At 39.1% G+C, this 18393-nt stretch overlaps 1 protein-coding gene across 4 annotated transcripts in view; it reads right to left on the bottom strand.

Moving 5' to 3' along the window:
• Positions 1 to 847: 847 nt before the first annotated feature.
• Positions 848 to 18393, bottom strand: part of LOC137650106 (dnaJ homolog subfamily C member 27-like) — a 156193-nt gene continuing 138647 nt past the window's right edge. For all 4 annotated transcript variants that reach the window (XM_068383224.1, XM_068383223.1, XM_068383225.1 and 1 more), the window contains one exon: positions 848 to 7870. In XM_068383224.1, the coding sequence (XP_068239325.1) occupies positions 7726 to 7870 (145 nt within the window). In that variant the 3' untranslated portion in view covers positions 848 to 7725. The remainder of the gene's footprint in view (positions 7871 to 18393) is intronic.

Below are 18393 nucleotides of genomic sequence, written 5' to 3'. Positions count from 1 at the left end.
CTTTCAATAAGACAATTGTGCTTCTTTAAGGCATTATTTTTACTTTCGTTTTCAATTTAAGGTATATTTCAATCATCAACTACTTCATTAATGACTTTTTTTTTTCTTTACAGTATCATTGAGTATTGTTACATATAAACAAGTGTCTTGTTTAAAAAGACACAAAGAGTGGTGTGGCAGTGACTAGTTTTATAAATTGGGATGATGATCTCCGGTTTATGAGTCGTCTTAACTTGTACTGAAGTTGGGTTAACAATGTACAATTACCTCTGAAAAGTGAAAAATACCATGGTAAAAAGGACATGAAAAGCATGTAGAGCAGTACAGTAGGTTACCTAGTGTGTTAGTCAACCACAGGTAGGTAATAGTCAGCGAGTTGATAGGTTATGAGTTGACTCAACCTAGGGCAGCAAGTATTCATGGATTCTCACTAGTTGCACCTATCTCTGTTACCTAAATCCTGCGAAAAGCGAGGGCTGACTGTACAGTTTTTTTACATCACAACATGATTCTGCACAAAAAGAATTGAAGCGGAAGATACACACGCGAGAGACAATATGAGTCTGAGGCCGAGTCAGTGAGAGATAGGGTGCTGCGCTGTGTGGAGAAGGAAACAGTGCTAAACATGCCAGGTGCAAAAGAAAGCGGTTAATTTGAAATCGCCAGGCCATGAGAGTACTGTACTTATTGCGAAACCGCAAATGGGTTTTTTCATTTGATAGGTTATAGGGTTCTTTGTATCGCAAATAACTGAATCCATGAAGAGAGAACCCCGAATGACGAGGGCTGACTGTATGCATTAGTAACAAATTAAGGAATGATAGGTTGAATGAATATCTTGGTGGTATCAAGTCGATTCTAAATAAAATTTATTCTTATTCTTACCATGAAATCAAATCACAATATGAATTTCTTCTAAGAGTAAATGTTTTTACTCTAACACAAATGTAATACATTAACTAAATTGAAACCTAATTATAAACCTTAGGAATATCAATTAGAACTTTTCAATTAAACAGCAATAAACCTCATACTTTACTGTACATATATTTGCACAGCTAAGTAAAACAAAACCAACCTTAAATTTCATAAATGAACTATGATCTTGGCACTGAACAATTGTTCACTATGTTCAGTAGAGTATAGTGCATAACAATTAGCAACAAATCCTAATTTTTAATGCAAAATTATTTACATAATTAGCTGAAATCACGTAACTATATAATGCAAAGTGAGAGATTTTTTACTATAAAATATAAAATCATTCTGTTGAAGGCAGCTAAGTTGGGATCTGCATACAGACACTGATTTACCTATTCCTGTAAAAAACACTGAATATCACAACCAACGGGGAAGAGGGGAGTAAATTATGACTACCATTAAGCATTCAAATACTTTCATTATAAAAATTTTGTTTATTTTAATGACACTAGCCTGGGAGTCACATAGAAAAATACTACAAGGGAAAGGATTGTAGGATACTGGTAAACCTAAGAAAAAACACCGAAAAATAATAAAATTCAAATCAATAAATAGTCTACACTAATCACGTCTCTTCCAATATTCCACGCAAGATCTGGTCGAAGGAATGTAGCCTATACAGACATGCTATTTCTTTCATCTCCTCATTTACAAATGGAAGCATAATGATTAGTTTTTATTCTAAGTCTGTATCCATAACAAGAAAGCCATAACACCACAGACCAAAGTACTTTATGGATTAGATGAGATTTATGATTTAGGCTATAGGGCCCAGCAGGCCATTCCGCATCCCTGTTGCAACAAGAACTACAATCAAGAGGATGAATTGCAAAAAGGAAAAAAAAGAAAGTAGGAACGGAGGTATAGTAGAAGGTTTATAGGTTCGTCTAAACCAAAGGATATGGCATCCATAACGATATGAAACCCAACCTAAGGACAAAATGTTTCTATCTTAGCAACTTCTCAGGCTTAAAGCAATTCTAGACTCGAACCTATATCAAATGTTATGAAGGAAATAAAATTCAATAAAAAGTAAACAAACAATGCAAATTACAAATGACCTATAGTTTAAGCTCATAAAATTAAGATAATGAAAAAAATTACCAATTAATCTCCCGCAAACTTGAAGATCTAAAGCCCAACACTCACTATAAAAATAATACTCTTTTAAATGACATGCAAAATCCCGACTAGAGTGTCACTAAGCAGTGTTCGTAACTCTTCCCAAAGAAAGATTATTTAAGAAGTTCAAAGATGTGGCTACTTCCCTAATATCATGCGTCCAAACCTTCAAAAGGGGTAAGAAATATTAATTTAACTGGGCACGAGTACGAATATTCTTGATAAAAGAAAATGTATAGCATTTCTGGATCAAGGTTGACTAGCACCCTTACCTCCTCAACAAAACAAGTTCACAAATTTGATTAGCTGGTCTTTTAAAATAAATTTCCAAACTCTACTAGGCCAAAAAAAAAAAACCCTCTTTTGAATCCCCTATCACTAAATCCTGCAAGGATGGGGTTGTAAAGGACCTAAAAGACTCTTGGCCCTAGTCCTTTTGGGCTACAAAATATGTAAAGGGTCAAAACATTATAAAAAGAAATTCCCACACACACAAAGAAAGCCTATATCTCGCAAACATTTGTTGCTCAAGGCAAATCTACAAAAAATATCCCCATGGACAGAAACCAAGGTTCCACACGTACCACCATGGAGAGAAACCTAAATTCCAGATGTATCAGCATGCTCAGAAACCAAGATTCCAGACTTATCAAGCAAGATTCCAGACTTATGGCAATTTTCTTAAGTAGCAATATACTGTACATGGAAGCTCATCACTAATCCAAACAGGTTCTTTAGTCTCAGCTGATTGTTCTTGAGAAACAGATAACATGTTACCTAACCACTGGAATTTGAGCATGAACATTCCTTAAAGAACTTCACCAGATTTGGCACCTTTGGAAGAAGTTGAGCAGAATTTGGGGTAAAGGATCATGTTACATTTAAATTTGAGCCTTTATATCCTCTGACTCCAGATACATTTCCCCAGAAATTCACAACTACAACCCACCAAAAAAATGATCTCCATTGCTGACATGATTAGGTCAAAGCGTCTTGATGGGACGGTCGCCCAAGAGGAGGACAGTTGAACTTCCAATTTGAGCTTAGAAGCATATTCAGTAATAATCAGGCACCTAATAGTATTAATTAATTCAAACACAGCAACACCTTTAGTGCTGGGTTCAGGTCTGGATGATGACGCTCTCAGGGAGGCATCTGTAAGCGTAACCTCCAACTCTACTCTGGACTATATGAGCATAAGGGAAGCTGAGTCTACTCTGAATTTTATGGGCATATCGATAGCTGAGTAGGACTGAGATCCCATGACTGGTATAAAAATAGAAGTCTGAATCATGTGACTCAACCCTTTGTACTCGGACAATATGGGTACAATGATAGGTAGTAGGTTGGCCAGGGCACCAGCCGCCCGTTGAGATACTACCGCTAGAGTTATGGGGGTCCTTTGGTTGGCCAGACAGTACTACACAGGACCCTTCTCTCTGGTTACGGTTCTTTCCCTTTGCCTACACAGACACCTAATAGTCTAGCCTATTCTTTACAGATTCTCCTCTGTCCTCATACACCTGACAACACTGAGATTGCCAAATAATTCTTCTTCGCCCAAGGAGTTAACTACTGCACTTTAATTGTTCAGTGGCTACTTTCCTCTTGGTAAGGGTAGAAGATCTTCAGCTATGGTAAGCAGCTCTTCTAGGAGAAGGACACTCCAAAATCAAACCATTGTTCTCTAGTCTTGGGTAGTGCCATAGCCTCTGTACCATGGTCTTCCACTGTCTTGGGTTAGAGTTCTCTTGCTTGAGGGTACACTCGAGCACACTGTTCTATCTAGTTTCTCTTCCTCTTGTTTTGTTAAAGTTTTTATAGTGTAGAGTATATGGGAAATATTTATTTTGATGTTACTATTCTTAAACTATCTTATTTTTCCTTATTTCCTTTCCTCACTGGGCTATTTTCCCTGTTGGGGCCCCTGGGCTTATAGCATCCTGCTTTTCCAACTAGGGTTGTAGCTTAGCATTTATTAATAATAATAAGATACTAAAGCCACAAGTGGAGGCCTCTCTTGCCATTAAACTGAATATCAAATGGGGTTAGTAGTATCAGACAAAAGAAGTATGAGGAACATTAACAGACATCTGTGTATAATTATGCTAGGGGCTACAATGGGAGAGGATATACTGAAACTTTTAGTAACTCGGTAAATGATACACTGTTAGCAGATTCAAACACTACATAGGTAGCAACTGCAAAAGACCAACTAAAGCTAGTAAACTGGTTAACAAGAGCAGCAAACTGGGTTTTAATAGAAGTAACATCTGAATGTAAATCAGATTGTGCAATTAACTTCATGGGATACAATTTCATCTACTTGGCCTGACTCCAATACTGATGACACTAACTTACTGCAAAGATGAAGATAACACAAACTCAGTATGTTCTGAAGTATTCTAGAACAGTACTGTATTGCCATCTATTTTCTTACATTAAACATCCCTTTCCCCAAGCCCTTTGCTAACATATTCAAATAAACCTGCATATCACTAAAAGAAATAGCTATACAATTGCTACACCAATCCTCAAATATTCTTACACAATGTAGAGAGACTGGGGATCAAATTTCTAAGACATAAGCCTTCCTACATTACATTTTACACAGTAATGCATTTTAGAAGATATAGTAAACATATTTCATTAATACACAAAGCAGAAACAACTCATTCGAAGGCAAAAAAAAAAAAAAAAAAAAGCAAGAGAGAACAGGGTTGATGATTTGTCTGAGACAAATGAAGATTAATTCTTACCAAGGCAGGTAAGCCAGTGTGGGTATGCTGATCCCAACTGCAAATTATATAGAGAAATTCAATTTTAATCTTTTAATTTTCAAGGTCAAGAAAATTCTTGCTTTGAATGATATAGTCAAGACAATTCCAAAAAAGGACTATTAAAGTAATAACAATTACACAATACAATATTGTAAGCAATTAATTTTTTTTTTATTGTGAAAGATGATAAGCTACTGTACTTCTGTAAACATTAAATATAATATATAACAGTATTTTGAGGCCCAATAATTTTACTAAACAATGACCTACTTACATTCCAAACAAATAAATCAAACCATGTACATTTTCAAACACATGAGAACATTTTTAAATCAAATAGCATGCATTAGATTTAGAGAAATTCATGACCCAATAAAATATTGTAATTAGACTACAGTTTTTTTTTTCTGTAAATGTTACTGAGCAATTGACCTCAAGCAATGTAGTGTATATGAAAGCAAATTATTATTGAAAGTAGGGGTAGAAATAGTGCGGGTAGTAAATAAGAATAAGTAGGGAGAATCATTTGCTGATACTGTACTTCTAAAAGGTAAAGCAAGTACATTTGGCACAATGGTTAAAGTGTGTTGAAACTGCATTTTCTGCATGAATGATGGTTTTACAAAAAAGTAATAATGCTTCTCTGTATACTGAAAGTGTATTTGCAATTACAATGAATTTAAATAGCTGAATGTGTACACCACATAAAGACTTAAAGTGACAGACAATTACTATTTACTACAGACAAGTGCAAAGTTATATTACATATACCTACCATATCCCAACAGTTACACAGAACATATGGAATAACCCAACCCTTTTACAATACACCTAAACAAGAAGACAAACTAAAGGATAAATACATTAAGATGCTTCGGATGTCCAAATACTTTTTGGTGACAAGTCAAAAGGCTTCAGCACAATTCAGAGAAAATATTGTGTGAAAGTCTTACTAAACTGTACAGTCTTTAACCAGGTCTAACATTGGAAATGAGCCATTGCTATTATTTAGGTAATTGAACACCACCACTGAGAAATAAGCTTGTAAAGCACAAAAATTCATATGATTTCACTTTTAAAATTTGAGTGCTATATTATTGTGTAAAAAACAAATCTTATGGCATATAGATTTAACATATCACATATGGCACAGTAAAGTTGGTCTCACAAAGAAATTAGATTTACTTTACTGTTTAGGTGGACAAACAACCTTAATAATACAAATTTATAACAAATTTATTTAACATCATCTTAAAAAGTAAATTCTTTTGAAAAGCATCATCTGCACAAACAAACATTGGCTTTCTTTCACATCTAAATATGAGAATAATACTTCAAGTTAGAGAGAAACTTAGAATCATCAAGTGAGAGGTTACATTAACATTTTACACTATGGTTTCTAAATTATTCTATGGCTATAGTAGGTTAGTACAAATTACAAAAGATTGGTATAAAATGCAATATATAATGATTTATTCCAATTATATACTGTACATAAAACAAGTAAACACATTTGGTAATATACTGCAACTATAACTACTAGTTTTCTTGAAGATGTAGTTTTAGTGCACAACAATGAGAAATAATCTTCAATCTAAGGGTAACATTTCACTTTAAAAGAAACAATTATTGCTCGATTATAATGCTAGATAATCCTGAAATACAGCCAGAATAATAAGGCTTGGGATAAAGTTTCAAATTAACCTTTAATTGAAGACATTTGAATCATTATCCAGTACCTGTTAATATTTTTTTATGATTAATAGTGAAAAAAAGAACATATGATTAGCAGATAAGATATAATACTTATGAAGAATGCTATGCTGATAAACATGTTGTTTCAAACACAATTTGACAGATTTTCACTTATAAAACTAATGAAGAATGCTATGCTGATAAACATGTTTCAAACACAATTTGACAAATTTTCACCAATGTACTGTATTATTCAGGTTCTATAGTGAAAAGCATTTTTTTTGCAAATGCTTAGATGATACATCTTTAAACATTAGATACCACTTTATCAGTGTAACTATATACTGTACATTGACAACTCTATACACTTTGCCTCTAAATTCTGTAGAATATACACTGAGAAGAGGAGTTTTTTTTTTTTCAAATCTAAGCTAGGTTTGTATATCCAGTGCATTGCACATGTTAGTGAATTACATTACATTAAGTGGCTCCTCTTCATCCATTTTCCAATTCTGCTCAACTTTTCTGTTAATTTCTCTTACTCTGACCTACAAAAATGCTAAAGTATCCCCACTATGAACTTTTATATACATTGAGTATGAAAATATTGATAATAAGGCTCCATAACAATCACCATATATAACATGAGTTTGTGAGAGGTTGAAACAAATCTTAAAAACACACAATTATTTACATACTGTAAATGCTCAGAGAAAAAACAAGAGTCCTTGAGCTACTTATAACATATTTCAAGAGTTGGAAAGACTGGATTCCACCAATCAAGTTTTTTAACTTTCTGTCATGCAAATTTCTGAAGGAAGAGTAACACGTCTCTGTCAATTACTGCCAAGGAAACTTTGAAAAAAAAAAAAGATCCTGACGCCTAAATAAGAAAATGGTCCCAAAATGTGCCTACTGGAAAATGGCACAGCTACTTAAAACTTAAATATAATTCCTGTTATTTACCATTGAATCTGTAATTTGCAAGGAAAACTTGTAAGGGCTATAGTATTTCTCTCTATCATGAAGTACAACACACACATAAAGAATATTGAACACAATTAACAACAGGACAGAAAAACTCAACAACAAAGAAAATCAAAAAGGTTCATACAAAAGAAAAAAAAATAGCCTTAAATGTACATGATTAAACAGTTGTTTCAGTCATAATCTTAAGGAGGTTGCCTCTTGCTTGTGTTAGCGCTTTGAAGGCTTCTTCAGCTCCAGGAGCCTTACATTTATCTGGATGCACAATAGCTGCTAATTTTCGGTAAGCTTTGTTCACTTCGTCTCTGAAACATGGATGTGATATTCAACACAAAGAATATATTATTACAGTATTATAAAATAGTTTAATCCGACCATTGAGCAAACATTCCTGACTCATATAAAGATGGCGAAAAGGATTTGGTTTTTAATCAATTCATTACTGTATATCTTATTCAATATCTTACAATTCTCACATATTTACTAACTGGATGAATGAAAAATATGACAAATTTGGAAGTAATTTGTATTTTTCCAAACATACAAACTTTTAGCTGGAAGACTAGCCATTAAGACTTCAATGTGAGGTGGCAACAACCCAACCACTAGTTAATGGAAGGGTGGAGGGTGTATCCAGGGTAACCTGGTACCCCCACTCACTCACACATCAGTGATATTTCACCACTTTTGATTGCACGCAGGACTTATGTTGGACAGGTGATGGCGAGAAAATTTGTTTAAATAGCTAAAGGTTTGTATGTTAAGAAAAATACAAATTACTTCAAAATTTGTCATTTGTTCCGAAACTACACAAACCTAACGCTATTTAAAAAGGATGACTCGCCTGTTAGGGGGGTGGAAGTCTGACCTCTGGCTTGGTCATTGACCTGGGTTTTTACCTGTACAGATTAGACTGTAACTGGGGAAAAGAACTTGACACCTCGCTAAAAGGAGACATTGTGTAAACGGCACTTAGCAGCCTGAGCAACCTGTGTGGTTGTGAGAAACTAGCAATATGACTGTCTTGGTAAGAGTATTCTGAGTTTAGAAATAGGAATGTGATTCAAACATTAGCGTTCCCAATACCCACTTCGTGGGGGCATCGTGGACCTGTACAAGTATGAAGACTATACTAGGTTTCACAAGGGAAATGCTTATTACCTGCAGATTGATTAGGCCAGCGTGCAGAGGACCCATGGAGGTGTTCCCAAGAGAGGGGAAGATGAAGGAAAAGAGAGACAGTCATTCTTAACATTACTACAGACTAATCCCAGGTAACCAATGCCCTAAACCATCTGCTACTTAAACAACAAGGAGGCTGAGGTACAGTAATACCTTGACATACGTGTCCCAACATACGAGAAATTTGAAATAAGAGGAAAATTTCGAGCAAATTTTTGCCCCGAGATACGAGAAAAATTTGAGATATGAGGATACAAGACGGTTCCCTAAGTGGCTGCTAGGTGGCCGAGTGTGCTCTTTCCCGTCGGATCTCCGTCGCGTAAAGTTATCTCCGTGAATCGGCCGCAGTGTTTGCATCTTTTACGTGGGTTTCCGTTAATCAGTACAGAATTAAGTGAATAAGCAATGGGTCCAAAGCGTGTGCAAACAAGGGTAGTGAAAAGAAAAAGCGTATGATGACAATCGAGATAGCGCATGAAATAATCGAAAAACATGAGTGGCGTGTGATCGTGCGTAACGCCTTTCGTGACGACACTTGTGTATGTCATTTTCGTAACATTTTGGAGGCGAGACAAAAGCAAGCATCCCTAAGTAGGTTCCTTTTAAAGAGGCCGACAAAAACTGAAGGTGAAAGAGAGTCAAAAAGCGAGGCAAAAAGAACCAAGCTGGAAGAAGAAAAGTAAAAAAATTAAAATGAAAACAAAATTAGAATCAAGTTTAGTGTAACGTAAGATTAACATATATTTTTAGGTGTGTGTAGAGTAAGCTAATTTCATTTAAGTTAAATTTAAAGTTTAAGTTATGTTACGTAGTGTTACAAAAATGTAGCGTACCGAACGTGTTGCCGTCAAGTCTCTCTCCTCCCGTTTCTCTCTCCCTCCTCCTCCGCACACACTGCCGTTGGCCGCTATCGTCTGTCTCGAAGGTAAGAACTCCATAATAATGTCACATTTTATTGCAGATCATAACCAGTACATAGGTATTTGTTATTTTGTGAGCGTAGAATGTGAATTAGAACAACTAAAAACCTTTTTTTCCACTATAATATAGTTTTTTAGGTGTTTTTTCAGAGGGTGGAAATGGATTAATTTTTTTTTAGTTATATTACATGGGAAAAATTGATCCAAGATACGAGCAAGTCGACATACGAGCTCAGGTCCCGGAACGCATTAAGCTCATATCTCAAGGTACAGTATTACTGTATTTTAAACCACCTGTTGTGCAGCTACCACAGGATCAATGGAAAAAGCATCCATTCTCCTATGGGTAACATCTTGCAGGTAGTGGCGGTGAAAGTGGTCCGATGTTTCTACATGCCCGCTTGAAGTACATGCATCACAGAGTAGTTGTGTTTAAATGCCAGGGATGTGCTTATGCCCCTGATGTCATGAACATTATGTCGTTAAGTAGGAGGAGGATCAGGATTCAATGTATGGTCAATGACCTTGCAAATCCAAGCTGAAATGGTATTCTTTGCGACCCTCCTCTTGACCTTCCCTGTGCTAACGAAAAGAGCTGGTACACGGAGACTAGCTACTGCAGTGCGTTTAAGATATCTCAAACTCCTCGCTGGGCATAAGAACAGTTGATCTGGATCATCGGTTACAGAACAAAGACTCGTGATCTGGAAAGCCCCAAACCTAGGATCCGTGACTTGTGGATTTTGAGTCTTTGCAATAAACTCAGGGACGAAGCCAAATGTCACCTACCTCCCATCCCCTTGAATGTGCGACGTCGTAAGATAGACCTCGAAGTTCACTAACTCTCTTTGCCGAAGCTAAAGTGCGCAGGAACACCGTCTTCCAAGTGAGATTGTGATCTGTTGCCTGGCATAATGGTTCATAAGGGGGGGCCTTCAGGGACCGAATGACACAAACCTTGTTCCAAGGAGGTGGTCTAACTTCCGACTGGGGGCAAGTGATCTCATAGCTTTGTATAAGGAGAGATAATTCCAACAAAGAGGAATGATTGATTCCTTTAAGTGTGAAAGCCATGCTTGGCTGAGTGGTAGCCTTTCACCGCCAAGATTGAGAGGAGTTTTTCCTCCTGAAGGTAAACAAGGAACTTCGCTATTATTGGAAGAATGGCATTGAGGGGCGAGAAACCCCTTCCACGACACCAACCTCGGAAGACTGTCCACTTTGCCTAGTAGACTAATGTAGAGGATCTTCGGAGGTATTTTAACATCCTTTTTGCAAAAAGCCTCCCTGAGAGAGGAGATGCTGGATAGTCTCAAGGTGTGAAGACGTAAGGAAGCTACTACCTAGTGGAAGATATTCACATGGGGTTGTCTGAGTAGATGTGGTCGTGGAGGAAGTTCCCTCGGTGGCTCTATCAGGAGCTGCAGGAGGTCCGAAAACCATTCAGCGTGATGCCATAGTGGAGCTATGAGAGTCATGCATAAGTTGTTGGATGCTCTGATCTTGCTGACCACCCATCTCATCAGACAGAAGGGGGTAAATGCATAGATGTTGTCCCACCTTTATTGGATTCATCTTGCCAGAGAGCCTGATGAACAGCGAGCAGGTGGCGAGCACGAAGTTGAAGAGTGATAATCAGCAGACCAATGATCAGAAGAGCATCAATGACGAGCCGGCGAGTGACAATTACGAGATGTAGTGTTGAGCGCGAGGGATCGACGATCTTGGACAAGAGAACGAGAAGGGCATCAATCTAGCGAACTGGAGCATTGCCTGACGGATGATACGGGAAGAGGGCTACGGTCTTTGGAAGACGATGAGGTCCGAGGATGGTGGAAGGACTAGTCATCAGCACGAGGACATTGAAGAGGTGGAGAACGGATGCGAGGGTCACTAACGACGCTAGTTGGAGAGGGCAAGAGGTGGACCTCGCAAACAGCCAGCGTGTCCATAGGAGACAGGAACAATAGAGGCAGCATGAACAGGATCCCTTTGGGCATCACACTGAAGGAGCTCAAGGACGTCCTTGGAAGGATGCCTAGCCACACCAAACAATGGCCAAGCATGCAGCACATCTGAAAGTGAAAAGGACTTGCCCCAGAACGGGAACGAAGGAGCTTCTCTATGGAAGCAACATCGTCCCTGGAAACCCGGAGTTGTCATGGAGTCAAACGGTCTACACTCCTACTCATCCGGCCATCGGAAGAGATGGAACAAGGAAGAGGTCAGGGGGATGATAGAAGTCCGAGGTCTCTTCGCCCTCGAGGAAGACCCCGAAGATGAAAGGTCTCTCATAGACTTTTTCTTATGCCACTGCCTAAACCTCTCCCAATGGGAGCCAGACCACTCCCTACACTCGTTGCAGGTGGAGCCCTGCTCACAACGACATCCTTCTGTTGCTTCGGGCAGCGTCACATCGGCGAGGTGGAGTTGGCGATCGACAAGCAGGAGACTATAGCGTGGAAGATCTACCAACTTTAGGAGAGCGTCATCTGGTGGGAGATCTTCTGGAATGACGAGATGGCAAACGATGAGTGAAAAGTCTTGTCCTGTTGAACGGCGAGCAGAAGGCTAGTGCAAAGTTGAAGAGCGACGATCCGGCACCTAACGATCACGAGCCAGAGAGTGACGAGCACAAGAAGATAGACGATCCCGGACAGGAGAACGATGGGAGCTTATCAATCTCGCGAACTGGAGTGCTGCCTGACGGATGACACGCGAAGAGGGCTACGGTCTCTGGAAGACAATGAGGTCTGAAGATGGCTGGACAATTAGCAGGAGGACGTTGAAGAGATGCAGAATGGGTGTAAGGGTCACGAACTACACTAGCTGGAGAGGGCGAGAGGTGGACCTCGCTAACAGCCAGAGCATCCACAGGAGAGAAAGCAAAAACAAAGGCAGCAGGAACAGGTTCCTTCTGGTCACCACACTGAAGGAGTTCAAGGAGGACTCCCTTGGAAGGAGGTCCAGCCACACCCAACGGCAGCCAAGTCTGCAGCACACGTGAAAGTGAAGAGGGCTCGCCCGAGGGCCGGAGCGAAGACGCTCCCCTAGGGGAAGCAACAATGTCCCTGGAACTCCGAGATTGCCATGGAGTTAAATGGTCTATACTCCTTTTCGTCCGGCCCTAGGAAGAGTTGGAACGAGGAGGAGCTTAGGGAATAAGTCGGGGGTGACAAAAGTAGTCGAGGTCTCTTCACCCTCGAGGAAGACCCCGAAGGTGAAAGGTCTCTCTTGGACTTCTTACGCCGCTGCCTAAACCTCTTCCACTGGGAGGTAGACCACTCACTACACGTCACAGGTGGAGCCCTGCTCACAGCAACGTCCTTCTGGTCCTGGACACATGCGCATGAGGAGAGAAAGCAATAGTCTGTGTGGCCAAGTCTTTAGGAGCAGAGAGTGGACACATCTATACTCTCCCAATCCAAAAGAAAAAGTGGTGAAATATTACTGCTGTGTGAGTGAGTGAGTGGGGGTACCCGGTTACCCCCCCAGATACCCCTTTCCCCATCCCTCTAACTAGTGGTTTTGTGGTTACCACCTCGCATTAAAGTCTTAATGGCTAGTCTTCCAGCTCCGCTGAAAGATAATCCCTATTAAATAGTGTTAGGTTTGCCTAGTGTCGGAACAAATTGAAGATGAAAAAATCACAAACTTTTAAAAGGTCCCCTACTTAAAAACATCCGGAGATACAAGCACACTCCGAATAAAGTCATAAATCTTCAATGTTTGTATCTCCCAACATCTTCTCTCATCACCACATGAAAAGCAATTATTCTCTACATGAAGGTTATTTCTTTTGTATTTTATTCATAACATTATATTTTTACTATATCTGTGTGAGAGAGAGAGAGAGAGAGAGAGAGAGAGAGAGAGAGAGAGAGAGAGAGAGAGAGAGAGAGAGAGAGATAGTCCCCATTACACATATAATATAGATTTATATGCAGTGAATTATGATTATAGTACAATACCAATAGTGTAAAACACAAGACACAAATACGAAACAAGCAGATATGTTTCATTGGTAATGTATGACAATCACTGTGATATTGTGTTAAATAGGTTATGACCAAAATACCTGAAAAGAATTATAAACCTGCCACTGATTTGAGCTTTATGGAAGTGTTGTAAACAGTGAGTGCAAGTTGTGTTGTAGCCAGTAATGTTAGCCTTCTGGAAGTGTTTTAACCATTGTAAGGGCTGTGCAGTAAGTGCAATTGTAACTGGTTTTAAATAAACCATTTTACACACTAAATTCTGTACATGCATTAATTGAATAAACCAGGCAGTATTTTAAACCTGAATTACAGTGACATACCTATCATATTTACAATAACCCATCAAGTCAGCTAATTCGATTATCGAGTAAAATCTAAACACTAACTCAGCGCATATGGCTGCTTGTTTTTGTACATTTATATTGTGTAATAGCATAATAAAATAATAAAATAATCTTCTGTGTAACTATTATATATACCAAGTAGTAATTGAAAATTTAATACAGTAATTTAAAATCTAAATACAGTAACCTATAATATTTATAGGTACACTACCCTTCAAATAAGCGGATTTGATCGTAGAGTAAAATTTAAACACTATCACAATGCATATGGCTGCTTGTTTATATGTGTTTCTATTGTATAACAAGACAAAAAAACAATTAAAAAACCTCCTGTATACTTGTTTCTATTGTTTAATAAGATTATAAAACAATAAAATAACCTTCGGTATAATTATTAATATACCAAGTAGTAATTTAAAAATGAATTGCAGTAACATACGCGTAATATTTATTTTAATCTCCCCTTCAAGTCAGTTGATTCGATCACTAATAAAAGGTAAACACTACACTGTGCATATGGCCACTTGTTTGCTTATATTTCTGTCATATACTGTAATACAATAATAAAAAATTAAAACAAACTAATGTGTACTGTAATTCAAGATAGTACGCAAAATGACATTTGCAATCACAAAATATTTATTCTATATGAAACGGGACTATTTGTTGACATTTTCATCTGGAAATTGCAGGTATGCAAGTTAGGTTAAGTTTATCCTCAGTCAAAATGTAACAATTAACAACTTACAAACCTTTAGATTTACAAACAGCTTTTTGTAACCTGTTGTGTTTGTGAGATGGGGACCTTTACTGTAATTTGCATTTTTCATAACTACACAAACCTTAATCCTTTATTAGAAGTGACTTCAGCAAAGTTAGAATAGCCATTAAAAACACAAATCTTATGACATGTAAATTCAATGTATCACATATGGCACAGTAAAGTTGGTCTCACAAGGAAATAAGATTTACTTTACCATTTAAGTGGACAAAACCTTTCAGCTAAACAATCACTTTTGACATTAGGCCTGGAACTTGTGGGATGGTCGAGGTGGGAAGTGTAACCTTAAGGACTTTTAAAATAGGGAATGTCTTCAGTGGAGCTGGAACAGCTGTTGAATTTTTTAACAAGGTAGTTAATGACAGCTAGCAAGAGTGGGGGCCAGGCCACCCACAAGTTGCAGATTTCACTTTTGACCTTGGCTTAGGACTGAGATACTGTAGGTGGTTGAGGTGGGAAGTTTAACTTTAAAGGACTCAGGATTGTATGCTAGAAAACAATACATATTACTTTTAAAAATCTGTTATTTGTTCCTACAATTATACAAACTTTCATACTTTAACATAGGGAGAAACAATAATTGGTGGCTTGGAAATCAACCCTGGCACTAAACTAGTAGTTTCTTTTACTTCCCTGGAAATGTCAATCTACCTATTACACTATGGGAGCAAGGAAGATGACTCCAGTAACCCAATATTTGTCCATCACAGGGAAGCCTATGCTGATAGTACCTGGTCATTACTAAAAAAAAATTGGTGCATGGTAAAAGGAAGGATCCCTTCCTCCGGAGAGGATAGCAGTCCATAATGATATACCTGGCATATGATTGTCAATGAGTTGGTATATACACCTCCATCCTCCCTCTCGTCAAGGGAGGATAGGAGAGATATCTCTCTAGATTCAAAAGAATGGAGCTCAAAGATGTTGCTTACCAGCATTAAGTCAAATCAAAAGAGTAACGGTTTGACTGCTCGACCCCAAGAGAGGGTGAAGGGATAAATGAAGGAGAAGAGCCAGCCATTCAACCTGTCATTCCACATAGACAAGAAGTTTCATGCCCTCTGCATGAGCTGGGCTAGCTACACAGCACTTGAGCAGCCATCACAGGGTCAAAAACAAGTGTCAATAAACTTGAGGGTATGCTCCTGTAGGTAAAAGGCTGCGAGGTTTGTTTGGCATTCCCATACCCCAGCTCTCAATATCTGGCCAACTGCAAAATTCCTCCTGAAGGCTAAGGTGGGGTCTAAACTCATGACTTTGTGACCCCTGATCCTGCCTGGTACCTCTACACCCTCAGTTGTCAAGATGTATGCCGTATGGATTGTTTCATGAAGCAAGAAAGAGATCCTGTTTCATAAAAACTCTTAGTTTTGCCGGCGCTAAAGAAAAGGTGCTGTTGCTCAGGCCTAGGTTGTCAGGTCCTTTTTAGACAGGACTGCAGAGCCCTAACGGGATATAAAAGCATTTCTTCTTAGTTGCCACCAGACGACTCCTGAAAAGAGGGGATGGAAAAGGTCTTGAACCTTGGGTTGTGAACAGAAGGAGTTTGGGTTTTGGCCATAAACTCTGGCATATACTGTACTTAAAAGAGATCTCCTTCCAACACTCAGCATGGATAACTAAATAAGAGACTCTGCAACTCGCCTGCTACCTTCACCGATAAGGCTAAAAAAATACAGCCTTGAGGGGTCAGACCTCTGTCTGACGATCTTCTCAAAGGCTAAAATGGGATGCATGTAAGAACCTTGAGAATCAATGTCACGTCCCATTCCAGGGGCCTGAGGTCCTGGGGTAGACTTCTTGAAGCTTCTTAAGAGCATAGACAACAACTCCCATAAAGAGAAGAGGTCTATACCCTTCAGTTGAAAGACTATCCTCATGGCTGAGTGGTAACCTTTGACAGCCATGGCTGAGAGACATTTCTCCAGGTAAAGGAAGGTGAGGAAACCCATGATCTGTGCTAGAGATGCTGAGACTGGAGAAGCATCCCTTTCAAAACACCAATTGCAAAGGATGGCCCAGCTTTCCTGATAGACAGCTGGAGAGGACTGTCGCAGGTACTGAGAAGTCTCCTGTGCAGTGTCTTGTAAGATGTCTTTTGCTTGAAGGAAAACTGGAGTCTCCAACCGGTAAGTTCCAGGAACTTCATAAATTGGTGGTACCTCTGAAGATGTGGCTGATAGAAAAATGGGGAACAATGGGGTAGTTCTCTTGGAACCTCGACTAGAAGTGTTAATAGATCAGGATACCATTTGGCATATGGCTATCCTGAGGCCTGGCATAATCAAAATTGGTTGATTGGCAAGCAGATCAGGCAGAATGGAGGAAAGGCGTAGGCATCAAGGTGACCCCATGGCTATTGGAAGTTGTCTTTGAACACTGCCCAAAGTCTGGAACTAAACATGGGGAGTTTTCTATTAAGCTATGTGGTGAACAGGTTGATCCCTGGAGATCCCCACAGAGCAAGAAGCTTTCCCGCTACGCAGGGCTGCAGGTACACCTTGGAGCTGGCTGACAACTCTACAATGTGAAACGTCACCCAGATGTGCATCTGCTGCATCAGTTTGCAAAAGGAGCGATATACTGTACCCCTTACATGTCGACTTAGGCTAATATGGTGGTGTTGTCACTCATCAACACTACCGAGTGCCTCCTCAAACGTTTTTGGAATGCTTGCATTTTTGGGATGTTGATGTCCAGATGCTTCTCTTCTTTTGACCAGACTCCTGAGACGACCAGGTTGCCCATATATGCGCCTCACCTCTCCTGTGAAGTGCCTCCTAAAGATTAAAAAAAAAAAAAAAAAAAAAAAATTTTGCTCGGATAGCTTCTACAAGTGGAGTGCAAAGGACTCCACAGAATAAAGGTACTTCTGTAGGGGGGAGGAGTGACAGAGAAGAATGGGCCATGGCAATAGGTCTCTTGACATCTCGTCAAGGAGCATCAGCAGATATACTGTTGTAGCCACCTGCATCGTCCTGAGACCTGATGTTGTTAACAATCTGTTGATTAATCGGCAAGGGAAGGAGAGTTATGTGTCCATATTGTCCTAAGGGTATTTTGCAAAGCACCAGCAAATTCTGTCCAAGGATCTCGAATGGGGGAGTAAAACACAGATAGTATCTTGTTCACCCACAGGTTGACTAACGGTGATCCCCAAAGAGCAAGAAGCCTTTCTCCTGTGTAAGGATGTGGAGACTACACTGAACCCGCAACCTACAACCTGCGACTGAGTGTGTCTGCTAAAACATATCTCTTGCCTAGAATGAACCTCACTGAGAAATCTACAGCGTTGCCCATGGCCCAGATGTGTACCTACTTTGTCAACTCGCAGAAACTGCATGAAACAGTCCCTCTTAGCTTGTTGATGTAGGCAGTGACCATAATGGCACTCATCATTACTAGCTAAGCAACAACCCTAGTTGGAAAACCAGGATGCTATAAGCCCTAGATGCCAAAGTGTACCCTCAAGCAAGAGAACTCTAACCATACACAGTGAAATTTCATGGTATAGAGGGCTATGACACTACCCCAAGTGAGAGAATAATGGTTTGATTTTGGAGTATTCCTAGAAGATTCTTTTGGGGATCCCACCAATGAAGA

Source organism: Palaemon carinicauda, chromosome 11 (assembly GCF_036898095.1).
Source record: "Palaemon carinicauda isolate YSFRI2023 chromosome 11, ASM3689809v2, whole genome shotgun sequence".
NCBI classification, from domain to species: domain Eukaryota; kingdom Metazoa; phylum Arthropoda; class Malacostraca; order Decapoda; family Palaemonidae; genus Palaemon; species Palaemon carinicauda.
The sequence above is the reverse complement of the archived record's forward strand: the minus strand, read 5'-3'. Positions and strand labels throughout refer to the sequence as shown.